Raw genomic sequence first — 18,636 nt, 5'->3', positions numbered from 1 at the left:
TTCTAAAATCTACTACCAAATCTCCACCAAATTGATTAAAACTTTAGCTACAACCTCCAATCAACTTTTCAAACAAAACCATACATGATCGAATCAAAATAATTAAAAACTCAAACAAATCAAATTATGAGTTTCAAACTTCAAGGTCCTTCAATGGTGGATTTAAATTTTTGTACAATAAATCTCCAAAAACCAGCATTAAAGATACAATCCACACATCAAAGAACAATAACTAACGAATCTACACAACTGTGGATGAAAAACGGTTGCCACAGAAAGATTTCATCAACAGTGAGTACTTGGGTTCATCAGGAAAAAAAGGAGGATTGTTGTTTTTTGGAGAAATGTTTGAAGCTCTAAAGAATTTGCCAAGATCAGTGTGGATTCTTCTAATGGTCACAGCTGTGAACCGGATTGCTTGGTTTTCATTCACCTAATGGTCACAGGCTTCTGTACAATAAATTTTGAATTCTTGAAAACAAAATTTGTCATAAAATTTCAAGAAAAGAACAGTTTTCTAATGCATAAAATGGACGATAGAAGAAAGAAAGATGGTTGGCAAGAAAAAAAATCGGGTAAATAGTTTGGACCTCATAGGTAGGAGTAGTAAATAGTTTGGGCCTGGGCATTAAAGGGTAAATAGTGTAAAAATTATGTGGGGTAGCCACTTTTTAAAGTGGTATTTACTTTTTATCCAGTATTTTTAATGCTTAGCAATAGTAACCACTAGTCTATTAAAATTAATATAAAAAAACTGTGTTACCCTTTCTTCTATATCTTTCATGTGTTAGGCACACGCATGAAATAATTACCCGAGGAATTCTGAAAGCCCCCAAATTCTTGCGAACTTAAATGGTTGAGGACCTTCTCTTTCAAGATCCTGATCCAATTTGTATTTAAATATACGAACTTGTATTCTGGAAAGATGAATATATATTAAAGCAAAAAAGATATAAGTAAGATTAATTTGAAACCTCTTCTTCAGTAGCTTCTAAACCACCTTGAACCTCGAAAATGTTGTTGTAACCAGCATTGTATAGTACCTCACAAGCCGCAATGGACCTGCCTGATGCAAAGGGTTACACATGAGCAATAAGGAACACAAATTACCAGATTTGTCATGAACATAAGGATCTTTCAGTGCCTACTCTATCTGTCTGACTATGGACCTATTACGAGTTCAAAAGTTAAGGACATTTGGTGCTGAATTTCGAGTTCCAAGTTCAAAAGTTAAGGACACTTGGTCCTGAACTTAGACTAACAAACTCAAAAGTTAAGGACAATAGGTCATGAACTTACATTTACAAGTTCAAAGTTAAGGACAAAAGGTCCTGAAGTCCTGAACTTAGACTAACAAGCTCAAAAGTTAAGGACAATAGGTCCTGAACTTAGGCTAAGAAGCTCAAAAGTTAAGGACAATAGGTCCTAAACTTAGACTAACAAGCTCAAAAGTTAAGAACAATAAGTCCTGAACTTAGACGAACAAGCTCAAAAGTTAAGGATACTTGGTTCTGAACTTAGACTAACAAGCTCAAAAGTTAAGGACAATAGGTCTTGAACTTAAATTAACAGGTTCAAAAGTTAAGGACAAGTAGTCCTTAACTTAGAGTTAAATTTAAATTTAAATTACAAAAAAAAAGTAATTTTTTTTTGTGAGGGGGGTGGGGGGGGGAGTTTGGGGTGGGTGGTGCAAAAAACGAAAAAAGAGAAATTTGAAATTGCCAAAAAAAAAAATTAAAGGGTGGGGGTTGGGGTGGGGTGGGGGTGGAGGGTAGTTGGGCGGATGGTAACGGAAAAACTGAATATTAAAAAAATAAACCTTTTTTGGAGAGGGGGTGGGGTGGGTTGATGAGGGTGGGGAAGGTTGAGAAGGAGTTTTGGAAAATATTTTCCCTTCTCTTGATAAGGAAAACATTTTCCTCCAATTTGAGGAAAATGACTTGATAAGGAAAATGTTTTCCAAAACATTTAAGCCAACCAAACATGGGAAAATTGGAAAACATTTTCCGGACTTCGTACCAAGCACACCCCCAATGAATACTAAAATTGAAGTTCAAATGGTCAAAGCGAGAATTCATAGCAGCCAGAAACAATTATTTGCTTATTTTGTTATATTTTATTATTATCATATATGATTTCTTTGCACTAGATGCCCTATAAGTCAGGACACACAATACCAAAATCAGAAGAAAATTAGAACATGAACATTGACACATGGAATCATACAATGGTCCATGTAAACTTTTCTCTTCAACCTAGAAAATCTGATTTTTTTTTCTCTATTACATTGGAGGATCAGGGAATGGGGACAGTAAAAATCGAGCTCACACCTATTATATGCGAGGCTCTCACCAGTATCACTAAACTGTAAGCCTTGGTGATAAAATCTGAACTTCGATCTTGATTCCATACGTGATCACGTTCACGTGTCACAAAATATTCTAGCCAATATAGGTACAATGCAACAACTAAATTCTATAATCCCTTTCACCCATTTTCCAAAATTTTACTATAGAGAATAATAAATTAAAGAATGAGAATTAGCAAAGACAAGTCCTTTTTTGGTTGTCCCTATTTTGGTTCCACATTTCTTGGAATAGTATAACCACCACTGTAATCAAAAGCATGAGTATCACTTATTTCCTTTCTCTGTAGAGCATCCTTATTATAAGGATGTCCTATTGCTGTCCCAAAATCTGTGATTGATGATGATGCAGACGTCGAATTTGTTTCCAAACCATCATTTTGTAGAATAGTTTCAAGCATTTTTACCACTTCACTCATTGTTGGACGATCAGCAGCAGACTCTTCAACACATTGCATTGCCAGATCCACGAACTTTGTAAACGCGATTAAATTTGGCGCGCTTCTAATGATTGGATCGATCATATCACTCAAGCCATAATGCTCGTCATCGTTCTTATTAATAGCTGCTCTCACCTCTCGAACGACATATTTTCCCTTCTCTATTGGTTGCTTTGCAGTTATCATTTCTAGCATTACAACTCCAAAGCTATACACATCACTTTTCTCGGTTAATTGTTGAGTCAAATAGTATTCAGGATCTAGATAACCCTGCAATGTACTCAGGTCTTAAATTCATTCCAACAAAATATAAAAGATAAAATGTATCATCTGGAAACACCAATAAGGAAACCAAGGGCGGACCTAGTGCATGGACTACGGGTTCCCGGAAACTCAGTAACTCTTGCGTAGACTCTGTATTTATATTAAGAAATTCACTAAATATTGGCAAATATCTGACTGTGAACCCAGTTATTATTGCATATTAATCTGAAATTAAGGTAGGAACACATAAGCCTCAAATCCTGGATCCGCCTCTGGTTAGGAAACAAATGTATCATGTTTCACGAGCCAAAAGGCCAAAAGAAGCATATATCCATACTCAGAGGCAGAGCCGGACCTATGTGTTATAGTGATCGGGGTCACCAGACTCCATAAGCTTCGGCAGAAATCTTGTATATGTATATAGCATGAAAATGGTTAATTTAAAGCACTTGGCTCCCCGAACATTAAAAGCCTTTAGGGGGCACTGGTTGAGCAGAATATTGTGCCCCCGTTGCGTAAAAATCCAGGGTCCGCCTCTGCTCAGAGGCAGAAATAATAACGTCTAGGACAAGTCATTTAACCATTATAATTTGCTCATTCCTTTACATTTAGGAAATCTGATGGTATTTTATCTTGTGCAGATGTTTAAACATTATTCTTGTATATTGGACAAGCTTCAACTTTAGGATGTGTTCCTAAAACTAGATATCTTGTTATTCCTACCGCCCCTCTGCTCTTTTACCTACGGTAGCTGGTGCAAATCATTTTCTGGATACATATATGAAGGATGAAAGAATTAAGAAGGTTGTGGTACTTACCAATGTGCCTTTAACTTGAGTGGAAACATGACCCTTTGAGCTATCTGACACGAGTTTGGACAAGCCAAAATCTGCGACCTTTGCTGTTAAATTCTGATCCAATAAAATATTAGTCGATTTCACATCTCTGTGAATTATAGGAGGGTTGGCAAGCTCATGCAGATAAGCTAATCCTCTGGCTGAACCAAGCGCAACACGAAGTCTCCTCTTCCAATCTAGATAAATGCCTGTTTTCCCTGTAGAACATAATAGAAATTAATTTCTACACGAGCCAAATGGAAAGGTAAGGGCAACCTGGTGCACTAAGCTCCCACTATGCGCGAAGTCGGGGGAAGGGCCGGACCAGAAGGGTCTATTGTATGCAGTCTTACCCTGCATTTATGTAAGAGGTTGTTTCCACGGCTCGAACCCGTGACCTCCTGGTCACATGGCAACAACTTACGAGTTATGCTAAATGGAAAGGTAATTATTCTTAAATTAATCCTTTTAAAGGCATTACCAAATGTTAGAACATTTTGAATCAAATAATACTTGGACTGGTTAATCTTTAATATATAGGAGGATGTAGCACACCTGATAAATTTTCTCGGAGTGTACCATTTGAAATATACTCATAGACCAGTATTTGTTCGCCTTGCTCAAAACAGAATCCGACCAGACCAACGAGGTTTTTGTGGTGAACCCGCGAAAGCAACTCAATTTCAGTCTTGAACTCGAGTCCACCCTGCATGGATCCATGTTGAGCTCTTTTGATAGCAATTACTTGCCCACTTGAGATGATTCCTTTGTATACCTAGGAAACAGAATACAAGCGAATAAGAAAAGTAACCGAGCAAGAGTTTATCCCTTTAGTATGGATATACAGTGGATTTTGATAGCAAACCTTCCCATAGCCACCGGAACCAATCTCATTTCTCGTTGAAAAGTTACTCGTGCATTTTTTGAGTTCGTCATAAGAAAACCATCTCGCTCCCTTTAGTTGTGGTGCACTTTCACTATCGTTCCTACTTGGAGCCCACGATCCTGGCCAAAAAAGATCAAAGTAATCTAACTTTTTAGATCAATCCTACGTACGTGCTGGACATATATAACTCAGCTCTATTTCAGTAGAAAATGATATTACCAAATGGTTTACTCAATCCAATAGCTTTTTCAGCAAGTTTCTTTTGCTTCATAGCATATATTGCAAGACCAACAAGCAAGAGGACCAGGATGGTACACCCAACAGCTATTCCAATAATTTGTCTCGAACTAATAGAAGTTTCTCCACGTTCGGCTGAGACAGTTATAGTTCAAGTTAGTATTCTGTTAGAAGTAGAGTTGTAGAAACCTATGTGATATATATACCTTGGAAAGTGTAAGGAGATGCTATAAAATAGTAAGGTCCGAATTCTGGAGGTGGCTTATAAGTCTGGTTACTCAAAGCAAATCCAATCCTCTCAATCTCTGATCTATTAAAATATTTTCCCGTTGGTGGAAATAATCCTAACTGCACCTGAAGATAATCATCAATGTTGAAGAAAGGATTCTGTAGAGAAACTGAACCGGGCGTGAGATCTAACTTCACCCACAAGCTCATTTCAAGCGAATGAAACGTATTAGCATTGGACAACTCCCTAAAAGATGGTCCTCTAAAGTAGAATGTTCCCTCGTATGGATAAGCGCAATCACAACTTTGCGGGCTAACTTTTTGATCAGCAGGACATGATTTGCTTCCACAATTAGCTAGGCTAGTAGAATAAGGTTTCGCGGATTGCTGCTGAAGCTGGCAGTAATTCGTGTTCCCAAGGGCCGTGTCGCAGACAGGGTTTCCAATCAGTCTGAGTACAACCACAAAGTAATCAGAGAGAGAAAAAACAACATATAACAGACAAAAAAAAGAGTCATGAGTCATCTCACATCAATGTATTTTTGTATCCAGAGCCGAGCGTTATTGAGGAAATCGCGTTATTCTGTAAATCAACAAGTGTGAGTTGCCTGCCAATGGTCCCACCCATGTTCAGCGTGTCATTAAATGCATTGTTCCTCAGTTTCCTGCAAAAGTTATTAAAATCATCCCAAACTCTTCGCCGTGGGTAATAGAGAGGGAAAATTCAGTTAGGATGATGATACTCACACTTGTTGTAATTGGGGTAAAGTGAAAAGCTTCTGGGGCACTGATCCCTGGAGTGAGCCATATTCAATGACTCTGAGCAGCACACCAGTCGTCGTTCCAACTTAGATTTATCATAGTTTGTGGAAATTCGTAGTTGAAATTCATAACTGATTAATACTCACAGAGTGGTGAGAGACTGTAATGTCGAGAACCATACTGGCGCCTCCGATTGATGGAATGAGTTGTTGCTCAAGTCCCTGGAAAAAAAAGAATATGATGTATCACTTTATCATAGAGAAACAACTTGCTAAAATTAGGATTCTGCTTATTCTCATGCTAGCCTTACAGATAATTAAGGGAATTCATTCCACTTAAATCTGGTAGTCGGCCCGACAGTCCGTTGTGTGCTAAATTCCTAAAAGCAGAACAATAAGAGCACAAAGAACCACTTCAGTCTACCAATTATTGATTTCAAGCACACAATTGAATGAGCAAAAGATGGAGACAAGTATACTTACAACTCTACGATGCTTGTGAGGTTGTTAAGGTTTGATGGGACACTACCATTTAAGGCATTTCTATCAAGCCGACTGTATATATGAAGTCACATGAATACCAACTAAAGATAAAACAGTACTAGCATATAATCCAAATAAAAAAGGTGAAGTAATATGAAAGGTATGCTAATGAAAGATGGTCGATTCTACTCACAGAACCTCAAGTGTCTGAACAAGTCCTAATGTTAATGGAATGCTCCCGCTAAATTGATTTCCATCAAATAATCTGCAATTTTAGAAATGCAACGAATGAGAAGGCAAGGGAGAATAACGCAAATAGTTTGTTAGTTTCTTGACTTACACATGTATTAGCACCATGTCACCGCTAAAAAGATTGTCCGGAATGGAGCCTGAAAGTTGGTTTTTGTTAAAATGGCTGCAATAACATAGAAGTTAGACCATAAAAGATATATATCCTATCTCAAGAATGACACGTAATTTGGATAAATAAAGTTTACTCACAAGTGCTTTGCCTTTTTTAAAAGGTCCAACCCCGGACTTGAGGAGGTTGAAACAGGAATTGGTCCTGTTAACTGATTATCTGCTAGATCAAGCCAGTAGAGTTTTGCCAGATTGCCAAGAGTTCGTGGTATCTCGCCAGTGAAATTGTTTGAGTTAAGTGCCCTGTCAAAGAAATTGACATGGAACTAAATGAACTGATGATACACCTACAACAAACATAAGTTAATATGGCTGAGTAATTCTTACAAGAAAGATAACTCAGCAAGCTTTCCCAATTCCCTTGGTATACTGCCGCTGAAGCTACAACCAGCGAGGATTCTGAAATGTAAATATAGACGTTTAGGTAAACGTATGTAATGTATGTTTCGGGGGAAGACCATCACGTTTAATGAAAAAAAACAACTATGTCTCAACGCCAAGCAAGTTAAATCGGCTATATGAAAATAAAAATGAAAAAAGCATTAATAGTCTTACAATATGTTAAGTTTCTGCAGATCTCCTATCCGCGGAGAGAGGGAACCTGTAAGTCCTCGATTGAATGACAAGTCTCTGGAAAATGCAAGTTTAGAAACTGAAGTCAACAAATTATGATGACAAATTTAAGCTATTGGCCTCTGCCAATGTTCAACAGGAGTTTTAGATCTGAAAACCAACTCACAAGGAAATTAATTCAGTGAGCCCACCAATGTCACCACTTAATTTTCCTCTCAGTCCCATCGTCGATAATCCCCTGAAGAAATAAGAAATACCATCAACGATTAAGAAGTGCTTCGCTGGTGAAACAACATGGAGTATTCAAAGACTAAGGGGCCGTTTGGTGAAGTATAAGAAATTTTACTTTTCCGTATAACATTTCGTATTGCTTATATAACATTTGGTTTTCAATGTAAAATCTTGTATAACTAATATACTTTCCGTATAACTAATACAATTTCTTTTTGGTAGTAAACTCTGCACAAGTTATGCAGATTTATATAGTGGAAACTAGACTTTGTATAACTTATAAGGGAAATCTGTATATTATGTTATACGGATAGAGTACATGAATTAGCAATATGTGGATAAGAGTATCTAAAGAAAGAAATGCCCTTAAATTAGGCAATCCTACATAACAATTCATGCGTTATTATTCACCTTATAACAATCACCGCATTGTCATTAGTCTCTGAGACTTTTAATTCCCATATTATAACTCCGACATAACTAGAACGTAAACCAAACGGCCACTGAATGTTGGAGGATAAAAGACAAGAGCACACTCACAATGCAGTTACCCTTGAGTTGTTGCAGGTTACACCTTCCCAGGATGTTCCGCAAGGATCATCGCTCTTTTGCCAACTAGGTGGTGTATTTTCCCACTGGTCTTTCAGAGATCGAAGTATTGCAACTGCACTCAACAAATTTTGAAATTATAGAGCTTTCCCAAAATGCAAGCTAACATTGCCTTGGGCCAACTTTTGTGACAACATGTTGAAACTTCAACCTATTCCTAAGGCTATCTCAGTATGCTGGAACAAACCCAAACAGGGATCAATTAAAGTAAACACTAATGGAAGCTTTATTCATGGTAATGGAAAGCGGGATTGGGAGGAGTAGTGAGAAACGACCAAGGAGATCTCATTATGGCCTTCTCAATTCCTTCAAAATGCAGCAGCAATAACATGGCAGAGGCTCAAGCTGCTATGTTTGGCATTAATTGGTGTGTACAAAATGGGTTCTCAGACTTCACAATTGAATTGGACTCAATGCTGGTAATGAATATGCTTAAGGAGGGTGATACCAACAACTATAGGTTGAAGAAGATCATAAAGGACACTTCGCAAATAATGAACCAGGCCAATATTAGCCCAGTGCATTGCTTCAGGGAGGCAAATGAAGTAGCAGATTCTCTCGCAAAATTGGCTACTACTAACTCTGAAGCCAAATTATACCTTTCTTTCCAACAACTCCCAAAAGGAACTAAAGGTTCTTTTGTGCTTGACAAACACCAGATGCCTACTGTTAGGCTTAAATATGACAAAGCAAATTTTTTTGTTAGCTAAGTAGTAAATGTCCAGTACTTTAACAGAGACGCAAACTTATGTAACAACCTCTGTCGGATGTATATCATTATGTTGTAATCCTTGGAGGTAAGGCTCACATCCTCCTCCTATATTTTGGAAATAAATACAACACCCCAGGAAATCTGGGAAATTCAAAAAAAAAAAAAAAACTAGTGGTTTAATCAGGAACTTTAACGAGAGAATTCAAAAAAAGAAATGTGAAAATGCAATATTTTTTATTTCAAACAATTTTTGAGCCACCTTTACCACTACCCTAGAAGCCAGTTCCCTTACGTCGAGGGCGGAGGGCGCATTAGCAGCGGGTGCGGACGAACCCAGTAACATTTGCTTAAACACTGTATTTATATTAGAAAGTTCATAAAATATGCATACATATTTGATTGCGAACCCACTAATGAATTCAGATGACCTATGAGTTCAGTGATGAATTCATAGCCCATAAATTTCAAATCATAGCTCTGCCTCTGTCCGTAAACCCCTTCATGCAATGTGGCTCCACCCCATTGGTAGCATGTAGTATATTTATTAAAGGAGAACATGGAGGACAAGTAAAAAAATGTTGCCAGTTACACCATTGTTTTACGCATACAAGTTAGAGTTTCTTACCATCTCTGGGGTCTGTGACACTGTAGGTTAAATAGATAGCAGAAGAGAGGATGAGGTAGCAGAGCAACAGCCGGGCGGCTGCCATGGCTTCAAAAATGCTTCAGAACAACAATGTCTGATTTTGATTTTGATAGTTTTGGTCACTTATAGTGGCTGGGGCAGCGAAGTATGATTGCCAATCTTTAAAATTACAAAGGCAAAGTTTGGAGGGGGTGGGTGGGGAAAGCGCATTAGGATTTAGGACTATTTGTCTTTTTAATGATTAAACTTATCTTAGAAGCCAATCTAACAGTCATCTAATTCCCACTACCGACTTGAAATCATTTTGATATGTCATACTCCCTCCACTGACAGTATAGCATCGTGAGACAATTATCACTGCATTACTATACCGTATGAAACATGAACATTTTACCATACTTTATAACCTAAATTAAAGATACTGATTTCTTTGATTCTAAGGCAGAGCATAATGATTGAAGTTATGAGTTCCTAGGAAATCGTATAAATGTTTCCGTTTCTTTTCTTTTTTTCCCGCAACACGACTTTTATAGTTGGAGTAACGACTTGTTTGATTAATGAATAAAATCGGAGGTGCTTAGCTTTCCTAAAAACAAAAAATCGGTATATTTGGTAAAATTTATTTGAAATCTAATTCGAGCATAAGATCTAATTTATATTATATATTTATTAATTCAACAGCATTCAGCTTTAATTCTAGATTAAAACAATACTTCACATAATTCTTATATTGTTTTCAACTAATAATCGAATATGATTTTTGCTGTCATGTGACCCGGAGGTCACGGTTAAGCCGTGAAAACAGCATTTTGCAAAAATATAGGGCAAAACTGTGTACAATAGACCCTTGTGGTCCAGCCCGAAAACTCACGCATAGCAGGAGCTTAGTGCACCGGACTACTCTTTAGTTTCAAACCAATCAATCGAATATGATTTTTTTGGTTACTTATTCGTAAGTTAAATTTATATTAGTACCATGTTCGTTAGCTTAAGACAAGAGGGGTTGCTCTGATGGTAAGCAACCTCTTGGAGGGAAGTGTGTCGAGGGTCTATTTGGAAACAGTCTCTCTACCTCAGGGTAATAATGCATGCATTAGCTTTTGGTATTACTAATCCCTTGTTTGGTACACTTTTTCAACCTATGTATGCAAGTATTAGTTATACAACCTATTTGGTATTATTATATGTATAACTAATACATAGCAAACCATGGTATTAACAATACCAAGGCTATATATTAATGCATGCATTAGCATGATTAAAGATAAGATTGTTCTTAAAGTCCCTTAAAGCTAAATAATATGCAGGGGATTTTTGTAAACAACTAATTTTCTTAAATATTATGCAATGCATTTTAATTTGTAATACACCACACCAAACGATGGATAAGAAATAATCTATGCATAGCTAATGCTTGCATTACTGACCCATGCATTACTAATACACCTTATTCACCATTATTTTTATACACCCTACGAAACGACCCCTAAAGCGTTGTTCAGTATGCGGAAGTGCCTGCACAAGGACTGCAACCGCCTAAAAGAAAATAACTGTATAAGAAATACATGCAAAAATTCATATACCTTCTGCCATCCAGTTGCTGGTCACGTTATTCGTTTACAAAGATCATGAACCAAACACACGTATAATAGCTTGCAGCAGTGGCGAAGCCAGGAAATTCAATAAAGGTGTTCAAATCAATGGGCTATACAAGCAGAGGCAGATCCAGGTTTTGATGATTATGGGTGCCACTATTTTTAATACAAACCTACTACTACCGAAGGAGATTGAATTAGGGTATACATTTTGTCGGTTAAACCCATATTGATTTAGTTCAGTTCGGTTCGATCCATTTTGAAATTATTCAATTTAATTTAGCAGATTTTTGGTGCATATAAATACGTGATCACCAAACAGAATAAGTTTTGTGCAGCTCGATCTAATTCTCTCAATTCAAATTCTATTGAATATGAATAAAAACATAAAAAATAAAAAAATTAAGTTAGCAAATACACTTATTTAATCTACATAGAGCTAGATTTTTTTTTTGGAGCTAGATTAATATTATTTTTATCGATGTCATCACTTTAAAAAAATTGTATAGTAAAGAAAATATAATATTGGATGAATACAACAACAACAATAATAATAAATTCAGTATAATCCCACAAGGGGAGAATTAGCGTATACTTAATCTTACCCTTTCTTTCCAATAGACCTTCGATTCAATATTTCAGAATAAGTTTTTGCTCTAAAAATAAAAAGAATACATACGCAAAACTATAAAATAAAAAGAAAAGTAAATTTTAGAAGAGAACAAATATAAAAAAGAGTAGATAAAATACAAAAATGAAGAAGAAAGTAAGAAGAGAACTAAAACGACAAGGAGGCACCAGCTACGGAATGCGTTAAGTTTCGATCCCGAGTCACGGTCTAGAAATTTGGCAGCTTACCCGTGGCATCCACTATCAATTTGTGACTTTGGGGTGCACTCTTTTAATATTTATATGTTTTTTAGTAAAACATAGTAGATAAATAAAATTTTACCAGAGCGACCGGGTGCCGTACCACCCCTAATCTCCTAGGTAGATCCACCCCTGTATGCAAGGGTGTTCAAAGTCTGTTTTTAATCAATAACAAGTAATTTTTTACCTTATAGACCACCCTTCAACCAAAGTAGCTTCGCCCCTGGCTTGTAGCTTTGCGAAAATGGTTATCTTTGAAGCTGTTCTAACTCATAAATTTCTTAGTTATTGTGCAGGGAAAAGAACTTGATTGCTACAACTGCAGTGGGAGAGCCAGAATTTTTACCGAGGGGTATCAAAATATAAATATATAGATACACCAAAAAGTTTAGGGATACAGTAAATATACATAAAACAGAAAAATTTATCTAGCAATACAATATAATTTTTCGGCGAAGGGGTATCAATTGACACTCCTTGGTTGAATGTGGCTCCGCCACTGGCAACGTGGTGAAATTTCCTCTTGTCCTCAAACAAAGTGTTAGAAGCTATTTCCTATTATTTAAAACAAGAAGAAAATAAATGTATTATGATTTTCTTCACCTTACCAAAATGGGTAAACTACAAATTTCCTTCTTGATCTTTTAAATTTATGCAAAACCGAGTCGCTTATACATTTTTCCCTGTTCAGCATCTTCTCCTTATTTTCGGCTCTGGAACCACTTCATGAATCTATATTCTATAGCCATTGAGAGCATTGATTGATGAACAAACTGTACGAATGCAGCATCAACGATTCCAGATACTAACGAGAGAAGATGTCTCAGACAAAAAAAATATCGGCAGAACAAGGAGGTAAACGAGTATCGATCACAAAAAGCATGTCGTACTTGCATCACCAAGTCGCACTCCTATTTTGTGAAGCTTAATTTGGAGAGAACTGCAGCAGCTTGGTCACCACCTAGAAGGAAATAAGGATGTCTAAGAGCCGCAGCAGCAGATAAACGCCCACCTCTCTCTGAAATAAGTTTCGTAGCCAAATCCCACCCTCTACCAGAGTCGAGATCAAGAATACTGAGGTCGGGCCTCATCCTGGTCTTTTCTCTCCATTTATTCAAGTCATATCCAATGACCTGTAGTTCTCTATTGAAGTTCTTTAAGCCTGCTGTAGACCTTAAGTTTGGTACTGCCATTTGCAGAAGCACTATTCCAGCAGAATATGTGTCAAAGAGGTCGGGACTGTTTAGCTGCAATAACAAGAGTTTTCATGCTAAGTAACAAGAGTTTTCATGCTAAGTATAAAACATGAACTCTGCAATAACATCATGGTTGGATCCAAGAGACTGAAAGTCTAGTGTAGTTAATGGATTTGAGACAACTTTACAACTTTAGTCATTCTTTTTAACCTTTGGCATACTTACATATGTTGGAATTTATTTAGAGCGATCGAAAAATTAAAATGTACCTTCTGGGCGAGGTACAATATTTTGTGAAAAGGTGTTAAAATTCTTTAAAGAATATACTTATTCTTTGTGAAAATGTGTTATCCAATCTTTAAAGGGCTTGAAAAGGTAAGTTACGTACTTGTTGGATCTTTATAAATACCTATCCACATGACTTGAATTTCTGCATCCTCAATCTTTATCATTTCATTTCCTACCAAAGACTCATATCAGTTCACTCTAAATTCCTACCAAAGCAATTGAGAGATTTGAGAGTTCTGCGGAATTTCTATTTGAGTGCACATTAGAAGATTCCTGACTGGTTCTTTGTATTTTGGGAGTAGGCCGTCACTTTGCTATTTGCACCTAGGTAGTGACGGAAATCTATTCTGAAGTCAGCGCCTCTCCATAGCGTACCTCGGACTAGGTTTTTCACACAAAACTCTATCTTCTCTTACTGTTAAGTGTTTTTCTGATTAGTATCCATCTCTAATATTTATCCAACAACATATAGAATCATTTTCTGTGTCAAGCTTACAACGAAGGAAGAGTGAAAAGCAATATAAATCCATGTATTAGAAGGATACCTGCCATAAAACTGGGGAAAGAAGTGCAGCAACTGGCTCGGGTGGTGGTTTTGGAGTTTCTTCTGGCATTACATAGAGTTCAGGTGGACAATAATCAGGATCGAGTAACCCGCGGTCAGGCACATAATTTTTTCCAATCCGGAGATCAGTTGCTGCGCCGAAATCTATCAGCTTGATTTGTCCCTTTTTCGTGACCACTAAGTTGGACGGCTTTACATCTCTATGGACTATACCCGTGTCATGGATTTTCTTAAGGGAAGTAATAATCTGACGCATGATTTGTTTAATAATTAGTGCATTCCGTTGAATTGACTCCAATCCTTCTAAGACACGACCAAACATGATAGATTCCATGTTCAAGGGGAAGCCACGATCCTGCAGGTAATCAGCTAGGTCCCGATTTCCCTGTCACATGAAGTTCCTACATTATGGATGCAGCTGCCATCTAACAGGTTTTGATACAATTGACTGAACATAGATATGGCAAATAAATATAAAATATAATCATAGAAAATTTCCAACAATATGGAAAAAAGGGGATATGGTAACTGATAATTGCAACTGGTGTTTGTCTATAGCCTTAGCCTAACATCCATGACAGATGACCTTATATTTTACTTTCAAGACACAAAAAGTTCGGCTGGAAAAGTACTTCAAATGGCTCAATTACCTCAAATTTCCAGACAAGCCATTTCTCACCCTTAGTATATCGTGAGTTAGTTTTTTCAGCAACAAAGCTACCAAGAAACTCTGCACATGTCTCGGGAGCCGCTCTTGATAGCCTATAATTGAACCATTCTTCAAAATCACCACATTCTGCAGCTCCTTGAACACCAATCTTAACCTATAAATTGAAAACAAACTTAACTGTAGGTAGGGAAGGAAGAGTATTAAAGAAGCCAGATAGAAAACAAATGCGAGAGAGAAATAGTTCAAGAGCCGAGAATGATAAAAAGGGGTTTAACATAACTATATAGTTGAGACAAACAAGAGGACTGAGGACGCAATCCAGATTATAAGGATATAGAAGACACAATAATCGAATCAAGATTATGGAAGTTAAATAATATAGATCAATAGGATGTGGAAAACATAATCATAATCAAGCCTAAAATGTTTACAAAGAACTCACAACTTGGAACCTTTATAAGATTAAGGTTAGTCAGTATAAGGGAAGAAAATAGCTACTCCCTCCATTCCATTTTACATGACACTTCCCTTTTTAATCCATTCCCAAAAATTTGACGCTTTTCTACACTTGAAAACTCTTTTTTTCATAACCGTGCTGCCAAGGCCAGCTCGCGCGCACCTCGACTAATTCAACGGGATACCTGCTACCTCCCACCACCACAGAGGTATCGGGTAACTTTGTCCACCAAGGCTTGGACATATGGGAAGAGATCACCTAGTATAATTGCCTCCGTTGAGATTTGAACATGAGACCTCATCGTTCTATACATGAAAACTCTTTAACTTAAATCTTCTCATTTTATCCTAATGACATGCTTTTATAGCTATAGAAATGCCATAACATATATAAAACCACAAGTTCTAAAGGTACTCTGGTATCTGCCTAGAGTTTTTCTTTCTTTAATTCTATACCCAATCAAACATCAATATATAAAATGAAACATAGGGAGAAAGAATATTTATTTAACAACAAGTATACAAGTGATATTACTTATGCAGCCAAATATTGCTCATAAATGGAGAATGTTTAAGGATAAATCATCTCATTACCTGTTTAAGAATGACCTTTTCCTTGAACCTTGAGTCAGTAATAAGTGATTTTACTGATGATCCTTTTCTCCTAAAAATTTCATCCAAATTTACATTCTTGGGGACAATAACCCCAGAGTAAACAATCCCAAATGAACCCTCACCCAACCTTTCCCCAATCAAGAAATCCCTCATTTTAAAACTCCTTTTCCCACTCAAACTATCCAACCCAACCTGAATAGGTGCTAAAATATAAGCATCAATTGCACCAATTAACACTCCTGGTCTAGCAGTTAAATAAATCCAAGCAAGCCCAGCAAAAACTAACAGCCCCAACTTCTGTTCTTCAGGTAATTCGCCAGTCACTTTTTGAAACTGGGTATACCCAGATTGGAAAAGTGGAAATTGAGATAAAGAATGGTCTAAATTATCAGAAATGTCATTAACAAAAGAATTGCAAGTAATTGTATTATTTCTTTTGCAGTGGTTGGTGCAAGACCAAAAATAATAGCTTTTTGAAATGGGTTTCAGTGGTGAGAAACAAATTGTTGCAGTAGCAGGAGAAAGCAGAGACGCCATGAATGAATAAGAGTGCGTCTGGTTTTTTTTCCAGTGTGTCCTCAGTATAATGTCAGCAGAGGTAGAATTTTGTCCACGTGGCAATCCTAGGTTTATCCTTTTTGGCCATGGTTGTGTGGAGTATGAAAAAACAACAATGCATTTTCTAGCCAAGATTTGATTATCAATGTAAAAAGCGCGAACTGTTTTCTTGCATTATGTATTCTGTATTCGGTTGCAAGAGGAGTAGATAGATGAATAGTTTGATTAGACTTGGATTTTTGTGAAAAATACCTTCGCTAGTCAGATGTCGGATTGTTAATTAAAAAATAGTTGACATTTGCAAAGTTATTGACAAATAGTTATTATTTTGCTGAAAAAAGAGAAAGTTTCACTATTTTGCTCCTGCATAATATGTTCCAGTTGAAATTTTCAGCATATTATTTTAGAATCTCATATGTAAAAAATTCAGCATATTATGTTGGAATTTTTCTGATTTTTTATGGATGTTTTTGTTCAGATTTTATTTTTGCATGAAAAAGTAGCTAAATTTCGATTATTTTTAAAAATATTGTTATTTTTTAATTAGCCGTTGTAAATCTGGCTATTGTGTCTGCCTTTTTCCTTCTTCTTCTTTTTTTCTTTTCCTTTTAGCCTGAGAAATATAGTGTAATTAGGTAAGTACCAACTATTGCTTAAGATAGAGACTTGGGATACACTGCTTGAAATTGTAGTCAAAAAGTTAACATAAATTTTCACTCTTTTAAGTTCCAAGATCAATTCTTCTTACAAAGAAAAACTTACTAGAAAAAGATGAATTGTTTAATTTGACTTGATTTAGGTTGGGAAAAAGCTCTGCTCCTTGTTTTCTTTTTTCTTTTTCTTTTTAGCCCGACAAACAAATATATGATACTTCTTTATTTTTAGAAAATGTCTACGTTTGTAAACTTTAGGGAGAGATTTAATAATTTTGCAATTTTTTCCATGTGACAACTTAAAACGATTGTCATGGATAAAGTATGCCAATTGAAGCTTCGTAGCAAATGAAGAGCACATACATGGTAAGTTTAGTATTTTCTTCGTTCCAGTTTATGTAAATTTTCGAGATTTAAGTTACGTAAACATTGACCAACATTTTAAAATATTTTTGTATTATTATATTGACGCTCTGACGCACCATTTTAAGGGAGAGGTACCATGGTGTATGTTATTTGCTGATGATATAGTCCTGATTGATGAGACGCGAGGCGGTGTCGGCGAGGGGCTGGAGGTTTAGAGACAGACCTGGAGTCTAAAGGTTTCAAGTTAAGCAGGACTAAGAGAGAATACTTGGAGTACAAGTTCAATGACGTGACGGGGGAAACAGACAGTGACATGAGGCTTGATTCACAAGTCATCCATAAGAAAGGGAGTTTTAAGTATCTTGGGTCTATAATCCAGGGGAACGAAAAGATTGACGAGGATGTCACACACCGTATAGGGGCGGGATGGATGAAATGGAGGTTAACATATGGCGTCTTGATAAAAAGGTGCCACCAGAACTTAAAGGCAAGTTTTATAGAGCGGTGGTTAGACCGGCTATGTTGTATGGGGCAAAGTGTTGGCCAATCAAGAACTCTCATATCCAGAAGATGAAAGTAGCAGAAATAAGGATGTTGAGGTGGATGTGCAGGCATACTAGGTTGGATAAAATTAGGAATGAGGATATTCAGGCTAAGGTGGGGTAGGCGCCCATAGATGACAAAATGCGGGAAGCGAGGCTTAGATAGTTCGGGCACGTGCGGTGGAGAAGCCTTGACGCCCCGGTTAGGAGGTGCGAACGGTTGGCTTTGTCAGGTATGAGAAGCGGTAGAAACGGCCTAAGAAATATTGGGGATAAGTGATTAGACAGGACATGGCGCGACTCCAACTCACCGAGACATGACCTTAGATAGGAAGGCTTGGAGGGCGAGCATTAGGGTCGTAGGTTAGTAGGCAGTTGAACGTTTTTCTCCCCTGTTGAAGGTGTTAGGCTAGTTTGTAGTGTCTTGCTTTAGATTGTTAGTGGTACTTGGTGTGTTTGTATTATTTTCTGCTCCGATTGCCTAATACCTTTCTATTATTCTGATTATTGATATTGCATTTTCCATTTATTTATCTGATTCTTAGGTTGTTGGCACTGTCTTCTTGACGTA

General features: G+C 36.9%; 2 protein-coding genes across 2 annotated transcripts; both read right to left on the bottom strand.

Annotated features, from left to right (window-relative positions):
• Nucleotides 1-2,208: 2,208 nt before the first annotated feature.
• On the bottom strand, nt 2,209-9,827 carry LOC107782762 (leucine-rich repeat receptor protein kinase HPCA1). Its single transcript, XM_016603698.2, has 19 exons — nt 9,671-9,827; nt 8,265-8,388; nt 7,660-7,731; nt 7,476-7,550; nt 7,248-7,319; nt 7,002-7,163; nt 6,841-6,915; nt 6,694-6,765; nt 6,501-6,572; nt 6,329-6,397; nt 6,165-6,239; nt 6,004-6,075; nt 5,787-5,921; nt 5,235-5,707; nt 5,011-5,163; nt 4,771-4,910; nt 4,461-4,680; nt 3,888-4,123; nt 2,209-3,075 (listed from the first exon to the last, which is right to left on the bottom strand). The coding sequence occupies exons 1-19, from the start codon at nt 9,753-9,755 to the stop codon at nt 2,572-2,574; spliced, it is 2,886 nt and encodes a 961-aa protein (XP_016459184.2). The 5' UTR covers nt 9,756-9,827; the 3' UTR covers nt 2,209-2,571.
• A 2,668-nt stretch (nt 9,828-12,495) lies between these two features.
• On the bottom strand, nt 12,496-16,699 carry LOC107782763 (serine/threonine-protein kinase STN8, chloroplastic). The gene is made up of 4 exons (XM_016603699.2): nt 15,926-16,699; nt 14,856-15,029; nt 14,186-14,590; nt 12,496-13,403 (listed from the first exon to the last, which is right to left on the bottom strand). The coding sequence occupies exons 1-4, from the start codon at nt 16,481-16,483 to the stop codon at nt 13,068-13,070; spliced, it is 1,473 nt and encodes a 490-aa protein (XP_016459185.1). The 5' UTR covers nt 16,484-16,699; the 3' UTR covers nt 12,496-13,067.
• Between the last annotated feature and the right edge of the window lie 1,937 nt (nt 16,700-18,636).

The sequence above is a fragment of the Nicotiana tabacum genome, chromosome 5, assembly GCF_000715075.1.
Source record: "Nicotiana tabacum cultivar K326 chromosome 5, ASM71507v2, whole genome shotgun sequence".
In the NCBI taxonomy this organism is placed as follows: Eukaryota; Viridiplantae; Streptophyta; class Magnoliopsida; order Solanales; family Solanaceae; genus Nicotiana; species Nicotiana tabacum.
The sequence above is the reverse complement of the archived record's forward strand: the minus strand, read 5'-3'. Positions and strand labels throughout refer to the sequence as shown.

Bases quoted from the DNA above. Each gene is read 5' to 3' on its own strand.
- LOC107782763 (XM_016603699.2), bottom strand. From the start codon at position 16,483: ATGGCGTCTCTGCTTTCTCCTGCTACTGCAACAATTTGTTTCTCACCA. The intron at 15,030-15,925 runs GTAATGAGATGA...TTCAATTTATAG, and splicing joins AAAAGGTCATTCTTAAACAG to GTTAAGATTGGTGTTCAAGG. The intron at 13,404-14,185 runs GTATCCTTCTAA...TTGTTATTGCAG, and splicing joins TTTCCCCAGTTTTATGGCAG to CTAAACAGTCCCGACCTCTT.
- LOC107782762 (XM_016603698.2), bottom strand. From the start codon at position 9,755: ATGGCAGCCGCCCGGCTGTTGCTCTGCTACCTCATCCTCTCTTCTGCT. The intron at 6,398-6,500 runs GTAAGTATACTT...TTCTGCTTTTAG, and splicing joins CTCACAAGCATCGTAGAGTT to GAATTTAGCACACAACGGAC. The intron at 5,708-5,786 runs GTGAGATGACTC...GGTTGTACTCAG, and splicing joins GGATACAAAAATACATTGAT to ACTGATTGGAAACCCTGTCT.